Raw genomic sequence first — 21,064 nt, 5'->3', positions numbered from 1 at the left:
ATAATTCCTCCCCTGGGGCAGATGGTTTGCCATTTGAAGTATATAGATATGATGCCAAGGTACTCCTCCCTATTTTTCTGCAGGTTCTAAATGAATCATATAGTTATGGTTCTCTTCCCCCATCTTTTAGGGAAGCAATTATCACTTTAATTTAAAAAAAAGATAAGGATGGTAGTGAGGTTGGGTCATTTAGGCCCATATCACTCCTTAATACAGACTATAAGATCTTTGCAAAAAGTTCAGCAAATCGCCTTAAAAGGGTAATTGCATCCCTGGTTCATCCCAATCAAACGGGGTTCATACCCGGGAGACACCCCACACTTGTATGGGGTGTATCTGAACCTGCAGGTAGGGGGGAGTCCGGACCACTCCATCCTGTCTTTGGATGCTGCTAAAGTGTTTGACAGGGTGGAGTGGTCCTTCTTGTGGCAGACCATGGCCCATTTTCGACTGGGGACTACTTTTATTGCAATGACCCAATTGCTATATACTCAACCAATAGACCGAGTTAGTATTGATGGGGTTAACTCCTCCATTTTCAAGTTCCAACGCGGTACGAGACAGGGGTGTCCCCTCTCCCCCCTTTTATTCGCTTAGTTTGGATTTGTTTGAAAGGTCAGATTCGGGGGTTCGGGGTAGCGGGAGAGAGTGATAAAATTAGGCTGTATGCAGACAATGTCATACTATTTTTGGACGAGGGCTGGAAAGCTGTTTCGTATGTTATGCAGGTGATAGAGGAGTTCAGTCAACTGTAGGGTTATTTAATCAATTGGGCTAAGTCCTCACTCCTCCCGCTAAATTGAAATGCCCCCAAAGGTGGCTCCCGGGTTCGGATATTGTCTTTGGATGATTCTCTGGACTACCTGGGAATAAAGATTGGTGTCCCTATAAGTAGATTTTATGAGTTAAATCTTTCCCCGGTAATAGACAAAGTGAAGGGGAAAATTAGAGCCTGGCAAAAATTGTTAATATCGCAATCTGATCGACTGGCACTAGTGAAAATGATCATACTACTCTTGGTTTTGTACCCGATCTGTGCCTCCCCCATTTGGATAGAGGATGTTTTTTTCTTAGATTAGAAACCTTAATAAATGATCTAATTTGGGGGAGGAAGAGGGTCTGTATAAAGCAGAGGTATCTATGGTTGGAGTCAGAAGGGGGACTATCGCTTCCTTTTTTTCAATTTTTTTTTTTTTTTTCTGCGCAGCTACAAAGATACTGTCATTTTAGAGAGAATGCACTAGGGCAGTATCTTTCCAGGGTAATAGGTAGGTCACTTGAGAATATTTTCATTCACTAGTCCAATGTAGGATATATTCATCTTTTATGGGAGTGTAGTGTGATAAAGCGGTTCTGGGAGCAGGTATTTATAGCGCTGCAGGGGGATCTTCCCCAATCTTGTGCTCCGGACATGACCTCTGCGATTTTGGGCCTGTATATACCAGAAAATTCTAACTTTCTCGGTTACCAATTAATCTGGCTGAAGGACTATGTCCCAAATAAAGTTATATGAGGAGGTTGGGATGCGGAGAAGGGGAGGTACGTGAATATGCCTTTGGCCCGTAGAATTGGGCTGGACTGACTATTCCACATTGATGGGTAGAGTTTGTGGACTGGTTGGAGGGGGGGGGGGGGGGTTCGGGTTATTAGCGATGGCAGCCAGGGGGGGAAGGGAAGGGGGAGGTGGTTTGAGTTTTGGGGGGGGAAGGGTTTAGGTGGGATTAAATGTATTAGGTTAGAGTCTACAGAGCTGGATTTAATGCTATTGTCTGTGATGATGTAAGAAGTATATTAATATCCTTTTTTTATGTTTGTAAGTTTTTTTTCTGCTCTGTCTAAAAGTTTTGTAATTATTTTTGAAGAAAAAAATAAAAAAATAAATGACAAAAAAGCACATCCTGTTCGTTTCATTTCAAATCCATTGTGGTGGTGTATAGAGGCAAAAATGTTAGAATTTTGTCGATATTCCAATATTTATGGACTTGACTGTATATTACCGGGACGGTGATGGGGGCGAAATTCGCTAATCTTTTTATGTCACTTTGGGAAAAAGAAAGAATGAACCCATTTTGTTAAAAAAAAACTGAAGGTGGAACATTGTGTGTATGGAAAAGATACATCGACGACTGCCTGTTGATTTGGGAGGGTGAACAATAGGGATTGTGGACTTTATTATGGATCTGAACGTAAATAGCTGGAATCTCAAACTAACAAGTGACATCAGTGCTACGTCCATAAACTTTTTAGATCTAACTATCTTTATTAAAGGTGATTTCTTTAAAATTAAAACCTTTTGTAAAGATACTGATGTGAATGGGTACATTGCTATGGATAGCTGCCATTATGGGCCGTGGCTTAAGAATATACCGAAATGGCAATTTAAAAAAATCTATAGAAATTGTATGGAAGAGGGGGATTATAAAACGCAAAACCGGATTATTCACGAGAGGTTCCTGGAAAAGGGCTATTCAGAGAGTGAGCTTAATAGGTGTAGTAAAAGTATGGAGGGTAGTGACAAAGGAAGAAAAAATTAGGAAAAAAAGATTTTTGGTTCTCAGTCCTTAAGCGATATAACATCAGTGTGGGTTTTTTGAAGAAAGCGATTAATTATTTATTTTTAAAAAAGCCCGTAATTTGAGCAACCATCTAGTTCAGTTTCATCCCTAGGTCAAGTACGGAAAGATGCAGTAACAAATTCACATGGTGCGGTTTTTGCCGTCCATGTAAAAATAGGGCTAAAAAGGACCAATTGAGAAACACGCAAATAGTTCACTCCAATAAGAAAAACCTGGATTTTAAAATCCAAGGTAATATTTCCGGTGAATGTGTAGGAGTGGTGTACGTATTGGAGTGCCCATGTGGGCTCCAATATATGGGGAGAACAACTAGGAAACTGAAATTAAGAATACAAGAACACATACGTTATATTAAAAAGGGTCTTGAGACGCATAGTGTATCTGCACATTTTAAAAGAATCCATCAGAAAAATCCAAGTGGGTTGAAATATACTAGGATTGAACCACATTGGCGGGGGAAGGGGGGGGATCTGATAGCAAGGATTAACTGTCGGGAAGTTGAATGGATCTATGAACTAGATACCTTACAGCCTCACAGATTAAATGTTGAGTTCGATTTAAACCCTGCTTGGTGTGATTTAGATGCCGTTCGATGGCCGCTTACGGACGCAGTTGAAAATATGCCTCTACGCCGTGTATTGCGTTTCAGCTAGATGTCTGAACGAAGTCAAGTGCAATTACGGGATATTTAGAAGGAAGGGAATGGAGACCTCTGGTGGTTAAAAGGAAGAAGTTGGGGAAGGTTGGTAGTAAAGGAGAGAGATCCCTGGTGGCCAAGATTGGGAAGAGGTGCAATTTTGTGAATGAGATGGAGCCCTAAATAGTAAGGGATTGGTGTTTTATAGGAGGAAGGGGATATGCACAATGGATTTTATATGAGCATTATGGTTTTAGCTATTTGTTACCTTGTTTTGAATATGTATAGAAACACCTTTGAGTAATCAAAGGGGAGGGGGGGCGATATGGTGATTTGTAGGAATAAAAGACATCCCACATGAGGGTGGGATATTCGCCCCTGACGAAGTGTGAGCGAAACCCGGGTCGGGGAGGGTTTCATTAATGACGTGCCTTTTTATTTATGGATTTTTGTGAGTTTAGATGAATCCTTCTCAAGTAGCAAGATGGTTGATGGTGCTTCATTATTGGTGCGATCTTCTGGTCCGTCAGAGTCTTTTATATAAGGAGGACTGTGGACTACATGAGGATCACCATTTTCCTGTGCCCATTATATACCTGTGAAACGAACAAAGGAGGAGAAAGCAGCTGTTTTGTTAACAGCGTCTAATATACCTGCTACCTGGTCCTCTGGTGGTCCGTTTTGCTTGGATCGACCACCAGAGGACACAGGCAGCTCTGTAAGTAGCACCAATCACCACAGTACACTACACCCCCCCCCCCCTGTCACTTATTAACCCCTTATTAACCCCTGATCACCCCATATAGACTCCCTGATCACCCCCCTGTCATTGATCACCCCCCTGTAAGGCTCCATTCAGACGTCCGTATGTGTTTTACGGATCTGCAGATCCGCAAAACACGGACACCGGCAATGTGCTTTCCGCATTTTTCGGATCCGCACATTGCCAGAACTATATAGAAAATGCCTTTTCTCCTCTTTTCGGACAAGAATAGGACATGTTCTATAGGCTCTACAAAAAACGCAGTGTTCGCCCGATCAGGCCTGATCTTGTGCGCTCACTTGCGTTCAGTCTGCCCCACCGCAGTGACAGAATTTATTTATTTTTTCTGATCACTGCAAAAACACCGTAAAATCGCTGCGGTGCTATAAAGATCACTTTTGAGGGAAATGGCGAGTTCATAGAAGATGTTTTTTCTTTTTTCTTACAAAGTCTCATATTCCACTAATTTATGACAAAAAATAAAATCTTACATGAACTCACCATACCCCTCACGGAATCCAAATGCGTAAAAATGCCCTGTGAAATCCTAAAAGGTACTCATTGGAATTTGGGCCCCTTTGTGCATCTTGGCTGCAAAAAAGTGTCACACACGTGGTATCGCCGTACTCAGAAGTAGGGCAGTGTGTTTTGGGGTGTATTTTTACATATACCCATGCTGGGTGAGAGAAATATCTCTGTAAAATGACAACTTTGTATAAAAAAAATTGGAAAAGTTGTCTTTTACAGAGATATTTATCTCACACAGTATGGGTATATGTAAAAATACACCCCAAAACACATTGCCCTACTTCTCCAGAGTACGGCGATACCACATGAGTGACACTTTTTTGCAGCCTAGGTGCGCAAAGGGGCCCAAATTCCAATGAGTACCTTTACAATTTCACAGGGCATTTTTTACGCATTTGGATTCCAAACTACTTCTCATGCTTTAGGTTCCCTAAAATGCCAGGGCAGTATAAATACCCCACATGTGACCCCATTTTGGAAAGAAGACACCTCAAGGTATTCCGTGAGGGGCATGGCGAGTTCATGTAAAATTTTATTTTTTGTCACAAGTTAGTGGAATATGAGACTTTGTAAGAAAAAAATATATATATCATTTTCCGCTAACTTGTGCCAAAAAAAAAAAAAAATCTTCTATGAACTCGCCATACCCCTCACAGAATACCTTGGGGTGTCTTCTTTCCAAAATGGGGTCACTTGTGGGGTATTTATACTACCCTGGCATTTTAGGGGCCCTAAAGCATGAGAAGTAGTTTGGAATCCAAATGCCTAAAAATGCCCTCCTAAAAGCTACTCATTGGAATTTGGGCCCCTTTCCTCACCTAGGCTGCAAAAAAGTGTCACACATGTGGTATCGCTGTACTGAGGAGAAGTTGGGAAATGTGGTTTGGGGTGTATTTTTACATATACCCATGCTGGGTGAGAGAAATATCTCTGTAAATGACAACTTTGTACTTTTTTTTTTTTATACAAAGTTGTCAATTTACTGAGATATTTCTCTCACCCAGCATGGGTATATGTAACAATACACCCCAAAACACATTGCCCTACTTCTCCTGAGTACGGCGAAACCACGTGTGACACTTTTTTGCAGTCAAGATGCGCAAAGGGGCCCAAATTCCAATGAGTACCTTTAGGATTTCACAGGGCATTTTTACGCATTTCGTGAGGGGTATGGTGAGTTCATGTAAGATTTTATTTTTTGTCACAAGTTAGTGGAATATGAGACTTTGTAAGAAAAAAAGAAAACAATTTCCGCTAACTTGTGCCAAAGAAAAAAAAAAAATCTATGAACTCACCATGCCCCTCAAAAGTGATCTTTATAGCGCCGCAGCGATTTTACCGTGTTTTTGCAGTGATCAGAAAAAAAATATTCTGTCACTGCAGTGGGGCGGACTGAACGCAAGTGTGCGCACAAGATCAGGCCTGATCGGGCGAACACTGTGTTTTTTGTAGAGCCTATAGAACATGTCCTATTCTCGTCCACAATTGCGGACAAGAAAAGGCATTTTCTATATAGTTCTGTCAATGTGCGGATCCGCAAAATGCGGAAAGCACATTGCCGGTGTCTGTGTTTTGCGGATCCGCTGATCCGCAAAACACATACGGACGTCTGAATGAAGCCTTACAGGGGGGTTCACGCGAAATCTCGGCTCTCGCGGGATGACGCGCCGACGTGTCAAGGAGGAATAACCCGGCCGCCCGCAGGACGCATCCCTGCGTTAGGCGGTCGGGAGAAGGTTAAGCTACACTCAGACGACCATGTTTTGCGGTCCGAAAATTGCATTCTGCGGAACGCCCAGGGCCAGGCCCTATATAGAAATGCCTTTTCTTGTCCGCGGGCAAGAATAGGACATGCTCTATGTTTTTGTGGAACGTAACTAAAGGACACACCGTGTCTTGTCCACATCTTTTGCGGCCCCATTGAAATGAATGGGTGTGAAACAGATGTGGACCCAGAAATATGGTCGTCTGAATGCACTCTTAGGCCCCTTGCAGACGAGCGTGTCCGGATAAGGTCCGGATGCGTTGCAGCAAACCGGGCGAGTAGGTATCCAATTGCAGTCAGTTTTGATTTTGTTCAGTTTTTATTGCGCGTGATAAAAAAAACTGAATGTGGTACCCAGACCCAAACTTCTTCACAGAAGTTCAGGTTTGGGTTAGTTGTAGTGTAGATTGTATTATTTCCCCTTATAACATGGTTATAAGGGAAAATAATAGCATTCTGAATACAGAATGCTTAGTACAATAGGGCTGGAGGGGTTAAATTTTCTTTTAAAATAATTTAACTCACCTTAATCCACTTGTTCGTGCAGCCGGCATCTCTTCTGTCTTCTTCTTTGAGGAATAGGACCTTTGATGATGTCACTGCGCTCATCACATGGTCCATCACATGATCTTTTACCATGGTGATAGATCATATGACGGACCATGTGATGAGCGCAGTGACGTCACCACAGGTCCTTTTCCTGTGCACAGCAAAGATGAAGACAGAAGAGAAGCCGGGCTGCGCGAACAAGTGGATTAAGGAGAGTTAAATTATTATTATTATTTTTTTTTTACCCCTCCAGCCCTACTGTACTATGCATTCTGTATTAGGAATGCTATTATTTTCCCTTTATAACCATGTTATAAGGGAAAATAATAATGATCGGGTCCCCATCCCGATCATCTCCTAGCAACCATGCGTGAAAATCGTACTGCATCTGCACTTGCTTGCGGATGCTTGCAATTTTCACGCAGCCCCATTCACTTCTATGGGGCCTGCGTTGCGTGAAAAACACACAATATAGAACATGCTGCGATTTTCACGCAACGCACAAGTGATGTGTGAAAATCACCGCTCATGTGCACAGCCCCATAGAAATGAATGGGTCCGGATTCAGTGCGGTAGCAATGCGGTCACCTCACGCATTGCACCCGCACGGAAATCTCGCCTGTGTGAAAGGGGCCTAAGAACCTAGACTCTCAATTATCGGAAACACTTTCTAATGAGCGATATGGAAGCCAGACAGCAGATTTTAGTTCCAGCATTTTATTTGCATATATAGCTATTTATATTTTAGCAAAACAACAAATGCATATAAATTGTACTTTAGAAAAATGAATGCACATCACGTAAATGCAATGCTGCTCTCTGCATCCGTATAAAATACATTCTTAGAATCATGTACTGGCATGGAGATATGGTTCATGGCTGCAAATACTATCTGGTGACGAAGCATAAGCATAGTATTATTTTATAGGCTCCAAAAATAATTTCAACTGACAGTAAATGTAACACTTCATAATTTAAAGAATATATATATTCTATATATTTGTATTACTTTAATAGAAAACATTTTCAGATAAACAATCTAGATGTCTACATAATTGCACGAGGACGTTCCATACATTGCACACTCATAGTAGTCGATTATACAGGCTTGCGGTTACTATCACTTTGGCCACTGGGTGGCAGTAAAGAGCTGAAGATAAAACTGCATCAGAACACAAGATCAGTACATGGATAAGGCTATGTTCACACTGACCTCCTACAGCTGTCATCTACATGAGATGTGGAATGGATGACAGCATGCATTCTCTGGTTGTGTCTATTCAGATCTGTTCACAAGAGCTATACCTACAAGACAGACCCACATCATGGTGAAGAATCAATGTTTTGTACGTTTTTTTTTTTTTTACGTTACTGGAAGTTAGGTTGTTCTAATAAGTCCTTTTTATTGGTATGGCAGCTGGGAGAATTATTGTAGGGTGAGGGCAACTATATTATGTAATCTAAAATACATTTTCAGTGCAAGTACTCTTCCATATAATGAGAGGAATCGGCTTCCTGTGCAGCTCCACCTGGTGGATACATGCTGAAAGGGATCAGAACACAGTAAAAAAAAAAAAAAAAAAAAAAAACAGGGTGGGCCATCAATATATGATTTGTGGGGGTCTGCCACTTTGCACCCCACCAATCGGACACCAAAATTACACAGCTAGTAGCCAGATCTGGTAACTGCAGTGCTGTTTCCATTCATGTCAATGGTAGCAACTGGCGATGAGCGAATTTCCGCTTAAGAAATTCGTTCACTCTTCGTTTGGTGGTAAAAGCAGAATTGCGTTATGGATTTCGTTACCACGGACCATAACGCAATTATATGATGGAATGCATAACTGAATGCCTTTAGAGGCATTCCGTTATTCATTCCGTCATAATAGAAGTCCATGGTCTGCAAAACGGATCCGTCCATAACGCAATTCACCTTTTACCACCAAACAAAGTGTGACCGAATTTTAAAATATAAAATTCGCTCATCTCTAGTAGCAACATCGCGGTACCCAAGCTTTGTCCACTACACTATGCTGTCTAGTTTTCCCAATGACGGGACTATTCCTCAACAAGTCGGACCCCGCCATTCACTGCTTGATGGCCTATCCTTTAAGACAGGGATGCTCAACCTGCAGCCCTCAAGCTGTTGCAAAACTATAACTCCCAGCATACATGGACAGGATACACCTATTTGGGAATGCTGGGAGTTGTAGTCTTGCAACAGCTGGAGGGCTGCTTTAAGACAATATATGGCAAGCCATGTGTTCTCTAAGACGATACACTGGATAAAACAAGTATAGTCCTTCTCTGACAGCGACATGATCTTTCACTGGAAGCCTATGTCCGCAATAGCAGCCTATAGATCAGGGATCAGCAAACTTCTGCCCTCCAGCTGCTGTGAAACTACAAATTCCAGAATGCAAACATGCTCGGCTGCTCTTCTGACTCCCACAGAAGTGAATGAAGCATTCTGGGAGTTGTAGTGTCTGAACAGCTGCTATAGATTAATCCTACGCCTCTTCTCCTTGGCCATGTCCCACCTCTCTGTCCTTCTAGTAGCAGCAGAAATAAAGTGCCTGTTATCGAATGTGCACATCCTGTATCCTGTTTGCCCCAGACAGAGGTCACCTATTGGCACGAATTCACAAATTCACTTTTAGGTGTAATTTGTCTTGTCTTGTCTTTTTTTGCCAAACACCGGAGTGGATGCAGCAGGAAGGAAAAGTATAAAGGAAAGCCGTCTCCTCTACTATAGAATCCATTCCCCCGGAAACTGCACACGACCGTATCCATTCTGAGGTCAGCAAAACACGAATGCGGTCCGTTTGCATCCCACACTTTTTGCAGGCCCAAACGTAGAAATGCATATTCTTGTGTGCAAAATGGAGAAAAATAGGACATGCTGCATAATTATATTATTCTATAATAGTGGATCAGAAGTGAACCAAAAATATAGTTGTGTGCACGTGCTTTCTCTCTATAGACATATCAGCAGAGCAGGAAGAGAGAAGGGAGACGGCACGGGCACACTGTGTGCCTTCCCTTCACACAGCTGATCGGACCTGCAAAAGGACCTTCGCTGACGTCAGTGCAGGTCCTGCTGAATAAAGATAGAAGGTCATCATTACGTCATCAAAGATCCTTTTGCAGGTCCTGCAAGAAGAACAAAGAAGAGGATCCCGGCTGCGCGATCAAGTGGATGGGGTGAGTTATTATTATTATAATTATTTTTTAACCCTCAATTGACATTGGACTTTGCATTCTGTATTAAAGAATGCTATTATTTTCCCTTATAACCATGTTATAATGGAAAATAATAAAATCTACAGAACACCAAACACAAACCCGAACTTCAGTGAAGAAGTCCGGGTTTGGGTGTGGGTACCACATACAGTTTTTTCTCATGTACAAGCAAAACGTATTGCACTCGCGCGGAAAAAGCTGAGCAACGGAACGCAATCGCAGCCAAAACTGACTGAACTTGCGTGCCTACTCGCGCGGGTTTCCCGCAATGCATCCGGCAATCACCCGCGACACCCGTGTGAAAGAGGCCTAAGGGTACCTGCACAGAGGGGCGGTTTAACAAACAGAATTTCCCCAGGGATTTTAGTGCTGATTTCTCAGTTTTTCTGCACAAATCCGCACCAAAATTCACATTTGTTACTGCAGATTTTGTGGTGGTTCTGCACCGATCTCACCATTTGCAGTGCAGAGGATCATATCCACACCAAAAATCGGCAGAAGCAAATGGCTTGGTGTAGATTTCAAAATCTGCACGGCAGATCAAATTTTTTTTTGAACGGAAACAATATGCAAAGCATACATGAAATTTGTCAAATCTCATTCACTTTGCTAGTACTATATTAGGCCTCATGCCGGCCGGGGCTGTGCTGCGGACCGCAAGATCGCGAATCCATTCACTTGAATGGGGTTCCGCGATCCGCACCACAAAAAAGTAGTGCATGGGCAGAAACCCCACGGAAGCTTCCATGGGGATCTATGCCTTCGTTCCGGATTGTGGACCCACGGCCGGGCAACAGCTGTGTGCATGAGGCCTTACACTGCAGTTTTTTCTACATGAAAATACACACACAAAAATGCACATAATCTGCAACGTGTGCACGTACCCTAAAGTGGCTTTTTTTCCATCCCAAAGGTGGACCGACGCCTGAAGCTGACAGTGGATTACTCTCAGGCAAAGTGACTAAATTCATTCTACTCCAGTCTGCACCTACTTCACACCATTTTTAAAGTGCAAGAAATTTTCAAAAAATTTCTTGTCTTATACTTGTATCACATTCACTTAATATTCAGCGAATCATATGAGCTCACATAACATTATAAAAAATACATTTTCCACCTCATTTTGTCCATCAATCCATTCTATGCCTAGATTCATGGGCAGAACATGTCGATAATACAAGCTCATATGGGAGATACTGAAGGGATCTACACACTGAACACCTTGTGAACTTGTTTGGTTTTAGATGTTTGCATAGACGTTCTCCGTGTTTCGTTCTTCGTTGGCATTGCCGAGGTTCTCTAAGTTGTTCTCCGAGAATTTGTTACGCGGAGGGCTAATCCAGCAAAGGAGCGCACTGCATAGGTTGACATTTTGTGGCAAACTCCAGCATTTGCTATATAATTGGAAGCCAAACGATAAAGTCTTTCTGCCCCAAACGTGTTGAAATGCCCAGGGAGCACCTTGTCTACCAGACCTCGGTCCACCAAACCCTTGAGACGTTCACAGGATCGGACATACTCAGGGATATTACTGTAAGGAAGCCAGTCTATCATCGATCCATCATAGGCGACATCCCCACTGAACAGGATCTTGCGATCTCTATCATGTAAGCAGATACTGCCTCTGGAGTGTCCCGGCATATGCATCACTGTCAGCTGTCTGTCACCAAGACTGATGATGTCACCTGGAATACATAATGTGTGGCTTGTTTAATCACATGATCTTAACAAAAGATGAACAAGTAAAAGTCAGAGCTCAGCAACCAATCTGTATTAGATGCTACATCAGAAGACTGGACACTTCTCCTGCTGATGGGTTATATTCCTCTTTACAGTTTGATCTACTGTGTACCACCTCCTCCCCCTCCCTGCTGCCATCTCTAAGGTTATATTCCTCCACAGCAGTCATGGTGCGGTTCTCAACCATGTGACAAGAATAGAACCCCTTATAAGCATGAATACATCCTATGGCCTCATGCACACGACCGTTGTTTCATTCCGTGATTTTCTGCGGACCCATTGACTGTCAATGGGTCCGTTGAAAACTCGGCTAATGCACCGTCTGTGATCCGTGGTTCCAGTCCGTCAAAAAAATATAACCTGTCCTATTTTTTTTCACGGAAAACGGTTCGCGGACCCATTCAAGTCAATGAGTACGTGAAAAAACACGGAGGCACACAAGATTGTCATCCGCGTCCGTTTTTTTCCTATCAATTGCATGGCAAACTTGACTTTTTTTTACTTTCCTTCATGTCTGATGATCCTCCAAAAATAAAGGAAGACACACGGAAACAAAAACGGAAACGGATCACAGAACAACGGAACCCCATTTTGCGGAACGGAACACAACAACGGTCGTGTGCATGAGGCCTATCACTGAGAAAAGAGAGGGCAAGAGCATAGAGAGAACAGAGCCAGGAGCAGTGTGCTGTATCTATGTTAGATTCAGCAGGGCAGCCAGCTAGGTGAAGGAGTTACAGACTCTACAACCGCAAACTGGCAGGAAGTTTTTATTGAATGTGATTTATCAAGTTGCTTAATTTTGCATTTAGGAAGCAAATAAACAATATTCAGTGCAAAGATAGTCTTTAAAGCCAGGAGGAAGTAATCTCTGCCTCCCTCCTTGGCTGCTGTGCCCCACTATATCAGTACATGGGATGGTAATGGTTAAGGCATCTTGCGCATTTGCGGATCCGCAATAAACGGGTGCTGTTCCGTGGGCATTCCGCATCACGGATGCGGACCCATTCACTTGAATGGGTCTGCAAATCTGGAGATGCGTAATGGAAGCACGGAACGAAACCCTACGGAAGCACTGCGGAGTGCTTCCGTTGGGTTTATGTCCCGTACTTCCGTTCCGCAAAAAGATAGAACATGTCCTATCTTTTTGTGGAGCGGCCGGATCGCGGACCTATTAAAGTGAATGGGTCCGCGATCTGCTGCGGCTGCCCCACGGACGGTGTAAAGCTGCACCATTGCCGCACCCTGGCAAAAATGCATTTAACTGTATGGCAGGCTATTATCCTAAATAATCAATGGGGGGGGGGATTTATCAAGCCTTGCACTCCAGAAATCTGCCTTTAAAAAGTCACATAATAGAGCTTTCCCAATTTTTAAGCTTATTTGAAAATAAGCTTACCCTCAATCCATTTTTGAAAAGTACGTGGGTAGACTGGTCGTGAATAGCCGATTTAAAGGGTTTGTCCAGCTTCAGGGGGCCATTCGGCCAGACCCTCCCACATAACCAGACCTGCTGAGAGAAGCATAATTACCTGCTCCCCACCGCTGGGTTCCGGATCCTTTGCCCCCCCCCCCCCCCCCCCACGGACAAGCAACGGCCTAATAGAAAGTGCCTCCTCACATAATGGGCAATCAAAAACAATACTTACATTAACCCTATGTTGCCCCGGAACAGGGGGTTAATGTTTGTTTTTGGTGTAGTATAGCGTATTGCAGTAAGTTTCATGGTATCGAATTCTAATCAAAATTCTGGTAATGGTACAACCTTGCCTAGTGGGGATCCATCAGAAATCCAAGTGTCGGCTTCTGATTTCCGTGTGTGAACACACCCTAACATTGCACACTGCAGTTCTGAGCTAGACCGATAACATATCCCTACCATAACTGCAGAAGATTGGCGAAGGCGGTAATTCTCACTGCGCAGTGACCAGTAAGTGGTCCCCAGTGACGGAGCTACCAGCGCTCCTTCCAGGAAACCCTGAGATCATCCTCCTCACAGCTCCAAGTAATTATGGCTCGTGATCTAATCTGCACACGACGTCACATACATAATGGATGACCACCTCTCAGTGTGAACAAACATTTAGAAGCCATTACACGGGAAAGAAGCCAGTGCTCCCACAGACATGGGCTCACGTGGCACATTACGTGTCTGCTGCCCACTTAAGAGCTGCTTTCTGAGTGAACCGCTAAAAGGGGTGATCACCTCAATATGCGTTATAGTAAATCGATCGTAAAATGCTTCCGCCACGGGCAGCTCGTAATATCTCCAGGACCTGGATGTGCTTGGTTCACCAGGATCGATGCCAAGGGTTTCTGTTACCCTCTACAGGAACATTATGATTACTTCTCAAATATACCACTGGTGTGTATCAGCTATGCGCCACTTTATCTCATCACGATACAGTAATTCAGCGTTCAGTTGACGCCGCCCCGCCAACCAGTGGACTGCAGGTCCGGCTTCTGGAAACCACGGCTGTCACGGGAACCTTCTGTCCATGCATCAGGCAACTGCCAGCCAAATAATACATGGATGGGTCAGGCCTATCAGAGCGAGAGACCCTCTTTGTTGACCCCGTTCTGACCCAAATAAAGCACTGGAACCACTAAGTGGGTGATTAAGGTTAGATTGGTTAGGGTCCAACCGGGGAGACTTTCTCTGGAGCGATAGGACTTCTTATTTAGTAGTAGGTCTTCCAGCAGTGCCACCCCTGGAATGGGCACCCTCATCATGAGAAGAGGATAATGAAAGGAGACAACCCTTTTAGGGTCCATTCTCACGTCCGCAAACTGGGTCCGCATCCGTTCCACAATTTTGTGCTGTCCGCATTTGAGGATCCGCAAAAAAATAGAACATGCCCTATTCTTGTCCGCAATTGAGGACAAGAAAGGCATTTTCTATGAGAGCGCCGGAGATGTGCGGTCTGCAAAATGCGGAACGCACATTGCCGGTGTCCGTGTTTTGCGGATCCAAAAAACACATACAGACGTGTGAACGGACCCTTTACCTTTTATAAAAGACTGACACAGTTAAAAGGGCATGCGCCACAAATTGTTTTTTATGTTCTACAGATTTTTTAAAATTCTATTTCTGGAATATGATTATGGGGCGGCCATCTTGCCTGAGCTATTTACAAAGCATTAAAAAAAAAAAGTGCTTTACGGCAGCCCCATGGGCCATAGACACAATGGTCAGGAGAGGACCTCACTGACTTCTATGGGAGAGTTTTCTGGGCACGCTGTGCGCCCTGTGCAGAGGTCATTGTACAAGGAAAGGATATTGTGAATGGAGGATTCTGTGTTATCTATGCGCAGAGGTGGTATCTGTCATTCTAAGGCCTCTTTCACACGGGCGTCATGTTTTTTGCCCGGATAAGAGGCGGGTGCGTTGCGGGAAAATGCACGATTTTTCCGCGCGAGTGCAAAACTTTGTCATGCGTTTTGCACTCGCGTGAGAAAAGTCGCGCATGTTTGGTACCCAGACCCGAACTTCTTCACAGAAGTTCGGGCTTGGGATTGATGTTCTGTAGATTGTATTATTTTCCCTTATAACATGGTTATAAGGGAAAATAATAGCATTCTGAATACAGAATGCATAGTATAATAGTGCTGGAAGGGTTAAAAATAATAAAAAAGTTAACTCACCTTCTCCTCTTGTTAGCGTAGATCCCGGTCTGTTCTTTAGCTGTGGACTGAATGACCTGAGGTGACGTCAGATCACATGCTCCAATCACATGGTCCATCACCATGGTGATAGAGCATGTGATCTGACGTCATCAAAGGTCCTTTAGCCACAGCTACAGAACAGACCGGGATCTACGCTAACAAGAGGAGAAGGTGAGTTAACTTTTTTATTATTTTTAACCCTTCCAGCACTATTATACTATGCATTCTGTATTCAGAATGCTATTATTTTCCCTTATAACCATGTTATAAGGGAAAATAATACAGTGAATAGACTGTCACCTAGAACCCATGCGTGAAAATCGCACCACATCCGCACTTGCTTGCGGATGCATGCGATTTTCACGCAACCCCATTCATTTCTATAGGGCCTGCGTTACGTGAAAAACGCACAAAGAGGAGCATGCTGCGATTTTCACGCAACGCACAAGTGATGCGTGAAAATCACCGCTCGTGTGCACTGTCCCATAGAAATGAATGGGTCAGGATTCAGTGCGGGTGCAGTGCGTTCACCGCACGCATCGCACCCGCACGGAAAACTCGCCCGTGTGAAAGGGGCCTAAGGGTCCTTATACACCAGCAGATGAAGCAGGCGATTGTTGGGAGGGAAGCGTTCCTTCCTGGCAATCGACTGCTCGCTAGCGGAGGAGACCGGTGCTATTACATGCAGCAGTCTCCTCCACAGTACAAGGAGGAGCGATCGTTAAAGCTTCTTTCGTCCCAATACTGAATCACTGTTTGCCGGCAGAAGATAGCGATTACACGGTACAAACTGCTGTCGGCAAACGATTTTTAAACCTGCTAAAAGATTCCAATTACCCCATGAATGAGAGTTGAATTGTTCATTGGGTAATCGACGGCAGTATTACACTGCCAGATCATCTCTAACGCGCGTTCATGAAGGCTTGTTAGCAATGATCTTCAAGTGTAATAAGGGGTTAATCCTGCCTGTAATGACAACAGTAAAGCGATCTGTACAGACCAAGAAGTGCTACCTACCTCAGTGCGAAAACTGCAGGAATTTATGTTTTTTTGCTTTTGTTTAAATAAAGGTATAAATATTGACATGGAAGATAAAAATATCAAAAATTCTTTAATATAAAAATTTGATTAAAACAAGAAGTCATTTTCTGATGCCATATTCCCTTTAAAAGCTGGCCATAAATATGAGATAGCTGTCAGCCATAAACGTCCAGGTGGGATCACCGATGACCCATCCCCAGGATACATAATCAGTATCTGATCGGAGGGGCAACTGCTGGCACCCCTGGCAATCAGTGCTGTGGAGAGAGCTGCAGCTTCTTCCTCCGCCAGCAATGTCACAGCTCAGCCCTAGTCAAGTGAATGGGGCTAAGCTGCAATACCAAGCACGGCCACTATACGGCGCTGTGCTTGTTATACTATGTACAGGTTGCAGGGTTTGTCCCAGCAGTGGCTTTGTCAAGAGTCAGTCCCCCCCCCCCCAATATGATATTCACGGCCTATCTTGAGGATAGGTATAGGACAAGTCACGGCTGCAGCGCTGGAAGCCGCGGGGATTGCAATAGGTGAATATATGTTCTTTTATTATTTTATGGCCATTTTTGCCTGGGGTGGGTAATTTTATTACAACTTAGGGAACCCCTTTCCAGTACAGTACACGGCAGGCTGCAGTATACATACAAGTAGGTAGGTAGGCACAGCGCACAGGGAGGTACAGCGCACAGGTAGGCACAGTACACGGCAGGCTGCAGTATACATACAGGTAGGTAAGTAGGCACAGCGCACAGGTAGGTACATCGCACAGGTAGGCTGCAGTATACATACAGGTAGGCAAGTACCGCGCACAGGTAGGTAAGTACAGCGCACAGGTAGGGCACAGCGCATCAGGTAGGGCACAGCGCATCAGGTAGGGCACAGCGCATCAGGTAGGGCACAGTACATGGCAGGCTGCAATATACATACAGGTAGGTAAGTAGGCACAGCACACAGGTAGGTAAAGCGCACAGGTAGGCTGCAGTATACATACAGGTAGGTAAGTACAGCACACAGGTAGGTACAGCGCACAGGTAGGCACAGCGCACAGGTAGGCACAGCGCACAGGTAGGCACAGCGCACAGGTAGGCACAGCGCACAGGTAGGCTGCAGTATACATACAGGTAGGTAAGTACAGCGCACAGGTAGGTACAGCGCACAGGTAGGCTGCAGTATACATACAGGTAGGTAAGTACAGCGCACAGGTAGGCACAGCGCACAGGTAGGCTGCAGTATACATACAGGTAGGTAAGTACAGCGCACAGGTAGGCACGGCGCACAGGTAGGCTGCAGTATACATACAGGTAGGTAAGTACAGCGCACAGGTAGGTACAGCGCACAGGTAGGTACAGCGCACAGGTAGGTACAGCGCACAGGTAGGTACAGCGCACAGGTAGGCACAGCGCACAGGTAGGCTGCAGTATACATACAGGTAGGTAAGTACAGCGCACAGGTAGGCACGGCGCACAGGTAGGCTGCAGTATACATACAGGTAGGTAAGTACAGCGCACAGGTAGGTACAGCGCACAGGTAGGTACAGCGCACAGGTAGGTACAGCGCACAGGTAGGTACAGCGCAGTAGGTACAGCGCACAGGTAGGCACAGCGCACAGGTAGGCACAGCGCACAGGTAGGCTGCAGTATACATACAGGTAGGTAAGTACAGCGCACAGGTAGGTACAGCGCACAGGTAGGCTGCAGTATACATACAGGTAGGTAAGTACAGCGCACAGGTAGGCACAGCGCACAGGTAGGCACAGCGCACAGGTAGGTAAGTACAGCGCACAGGTAGGTAAGTACAGCGCACAGGTAGGTAAGTACAGCGCACAGGTAGGTAAGTACAGCGCACAGGTAGGTACAGCGCACAGGTAGGCTGCAGTATACATACAGGTAGGTAAGTACAGCGCACAGGTAGGCACAGCGCACAGGTAGGCTGCAGTATACATACAGGTAGGTAAGTACAGCGCACAGGTAGGCACGGCGCACAGGTAGGCACAGCTCAGTGATTACCGTCCTCCAGGATGTGGCTGGGGGTCACCGCCTGCACCTTGAACTGACTGGCGCTCCAGCCCGGGCTCGGGGGCTTCACCACTTCGCTGTCTGACAACCAGGTCACGGTCTCGAAGTTGTCTCCCCGGATGAGCGCGTCCGCCTCGTCCCGGTGCACCGCCACCTGCTCGAACTGGTGCAGGCCACCGGCGTGATCGAAGTGAACGTGCGTGGCCACAGCCATGAGCGGCCGGCGCCCGGACCCCCCCTGCTTGCCGTGCGGGAGCAGCCCGGCCGCGCACAGATAGTCCGGCAGGCTGCGCAGCCCGAGTCCCGTGTCTATGACCAGGTCCTGGTGGGAGCCGTGCACCAGCCAGATGTTCGCCCGGTTCCCCGACTCATAAAAGCGCTCCTGGATCCAGAAGACGCCGTCTCCCAGGGCCTTGTGTGCGTACCACTCCAGCGCGGCCATGGCGGGACCCTCTCCCGGGCGCACGGCGCCTGTTGCAGTCAGCACCTCGGGCATGCGCCCACAGACTTGTCATGTATGTGGAGCTTCCGAACGTCCTCCACCAATAGGAGACGGGACCTGAGCGGCGTCACAGGAGAGCCAGCCAATGAGGATGAAGCACTGGGGAAGCTTCTGCCATATAGAACCGCCCCTTCTTCTGAGTTTCTTCAGCGGCGGACCGGAGCCCTCCTCCTGTCACCACAGCTCAGACCTCCCAACCTGCAGAATTGGGAATGCAGCTCTGGATACACTGCTGGCTGCAACCCTGGATGATCATACCGCCCAACTTTTGAAAAGAAGGAAGAGGGACACTATGTGTCTGCAAATGTTTTCAGCACTAGAACACCTAATCCCACCCAGTCCCCACCTAAATACCCCCATATAGTAATTATTCCTCCTTTATGCCACCGCACAGTATTTATGCTATTATTGTGCCCCCTCACAGTAGTTATGACCAGATATGTGCCCCCTCACAGTAGTTATGGCCACATAGATGCCCCCTCACAGTAGTTATGGCCACATAGATGCCCCCTCACAGTAGTTATGGCCACATATGTGCCCCCTCACAGTAGTTATGACCAGATATGTGCCCCCTCACAGTAGTTATGGCCACATATGTGCCCCCTCACAGTAGTTATGGCCACATATGTGCCCCCTCACAGTAGTTATGGCCACATATGTGCCCCCTCACAGTAGTTATGACCACATATGTGCCCCCTCACAGTAGTTATGACCAGATATGTGCCCCCTCACAGTAGTTATGACCAGATATGTGCCCCCTCACAGTAGTTATGGCCACATATGTGCCCCCTCACAGTAGTTATGGCCACATATGTGCCCCCTCACAGTAGTTATGACCACATATGTGCCCCCTCACAGTAGTTATGGCCACATATGTGCCCCCTCACAGTAGTTATGGCCACATATGTGCCCCCTCACAGTAGTTATGACCACATATGTGCCCCCTCACAGTAGTTATGGCCACATATGTGCCCCCTCACAGTAGTTATGACCACATATGTGCCCCCTCACAGTAGTTATGACCACATATGTGCCCCCTCACAGTAGTTATGACCAGATATGTGCCCCCTCACAGTATGTAATTTCAAAAAGCAGGGGCACATCCAGATTAAGTAAGAGTGCCGGCTCACGGTATGAGATACACAATGTGGTTCAAAGAAAAGAAAAAAGAATACCGAAATGGGAGCCGCACATCTAAAATATATCAAATTTATTTAAAGCAACAGACACAATAAAACATGCATTAAAATCGTTGTATACAAGAAATCAGGGCCATGTGAACGATACATGTACACATGCCACCCTGACTCACCACAGAAGTCATAAACATGCCCCACATCAATAAATATATGACAATATAAAGTGCATAGAATCCATCAACAATAAATAAAGAAGCTGGAATACTTATCATAGAGGTAGCATAGTGGGGGTATGTGTGGCAGTCAGGAAAAGAGCTTTAAATAAATTTGATATATTTTAGATGTGCGGCTCCCATTTCGGTATTCTTTTTTCTTTTCTTTGCCCCCTCACAGTAGTTATGACCAGATATGTGCCCCCTCACAGTAGTGACGTCTAGATATGTGCCCCCTCACAGTAGTGACGCCTAGATATGTGCCTCCTCACAGTAGTGATGCCCAGATATGTGCCCGCTCACAGTAGTGATGCCCAGATATGTGCCCCCTCACAGTAGTGACGTCTAGATATGTGCCCCCTCACAGTAGTGATGCCTAGATATGTGCCTCCTCACAGTAGTGATGCCCAGATATGTGCCCGCTCACAGTAGTTATGCCCAGATATGTGCCCCCTCACAGTAGTGACACCTAGATATGTGCCCCCTCACAGTAGTGACGCCTAGATATGCGCCTCCTCACAGTAGTGACGCCCAGATATGTGCCCCCTCACAGTAGTGACGCCCAGATATGTGCCCCCTCACAGTAGTGATGCCTAGATATGTGCCTCCTCACAGTAGTGACACCTAGATATGTGCCTCCTCACAGTAGTGATGCCTAGATATGTGCCTCCTCACAGTAGTGATGCCCAGATAT

The 21,064-nt window shown here is 45.4% G+C and overlaps 1 protein-coding gene across 1 annotated transcript; it reads right to left on the bottom strand.

Moving 5' to 3' along the window:
* Nucleotides 1–10,073: 10,073 nt before the first annotated feature.
* Nucleotides 10,074–19,010, bottom strand: MBLAC2 (metallo-beta-lactamase domain containing 2). The gene is made up of 2 exons (XM_044291437.1): nucleotides 18,509–19,010; nucleotides 10,074–11,746 (listed from the first exon to the last, which is right to left on the bottom strand). Exons 1-2 carry the CDS (start codon nucleotides 18,957–18,959, stop codon nucleotides 11,361–11,363), a joined length of 837 nt encoding a protein of 278 aa, XP_044147372.1. The 5' UTR covers nucleotides 18,960–19,010; the 3' UTR covers nucleotides 10,074–11,360.
* Nucleotides 19,011–21,064: the final 2,054 nt, after the last annotated feature.

Source organism: Bufo gargarizans, chromosome 1 (assembly GCF_014858855.1).
Source record: "Bufo gargarizans isolate SCDJY-AF-19 chromosome 1, ASM1485885v1, whole genome shotgun sequence".
NCBI lineage: Eukaryota > Metazoa > Chordata > Amphibia > Anura > Bufonidae > Bufo > Bufo gargarizans.
This window is presented reverse-complemented; position numbering and strand designations above follow the sequence as displayed.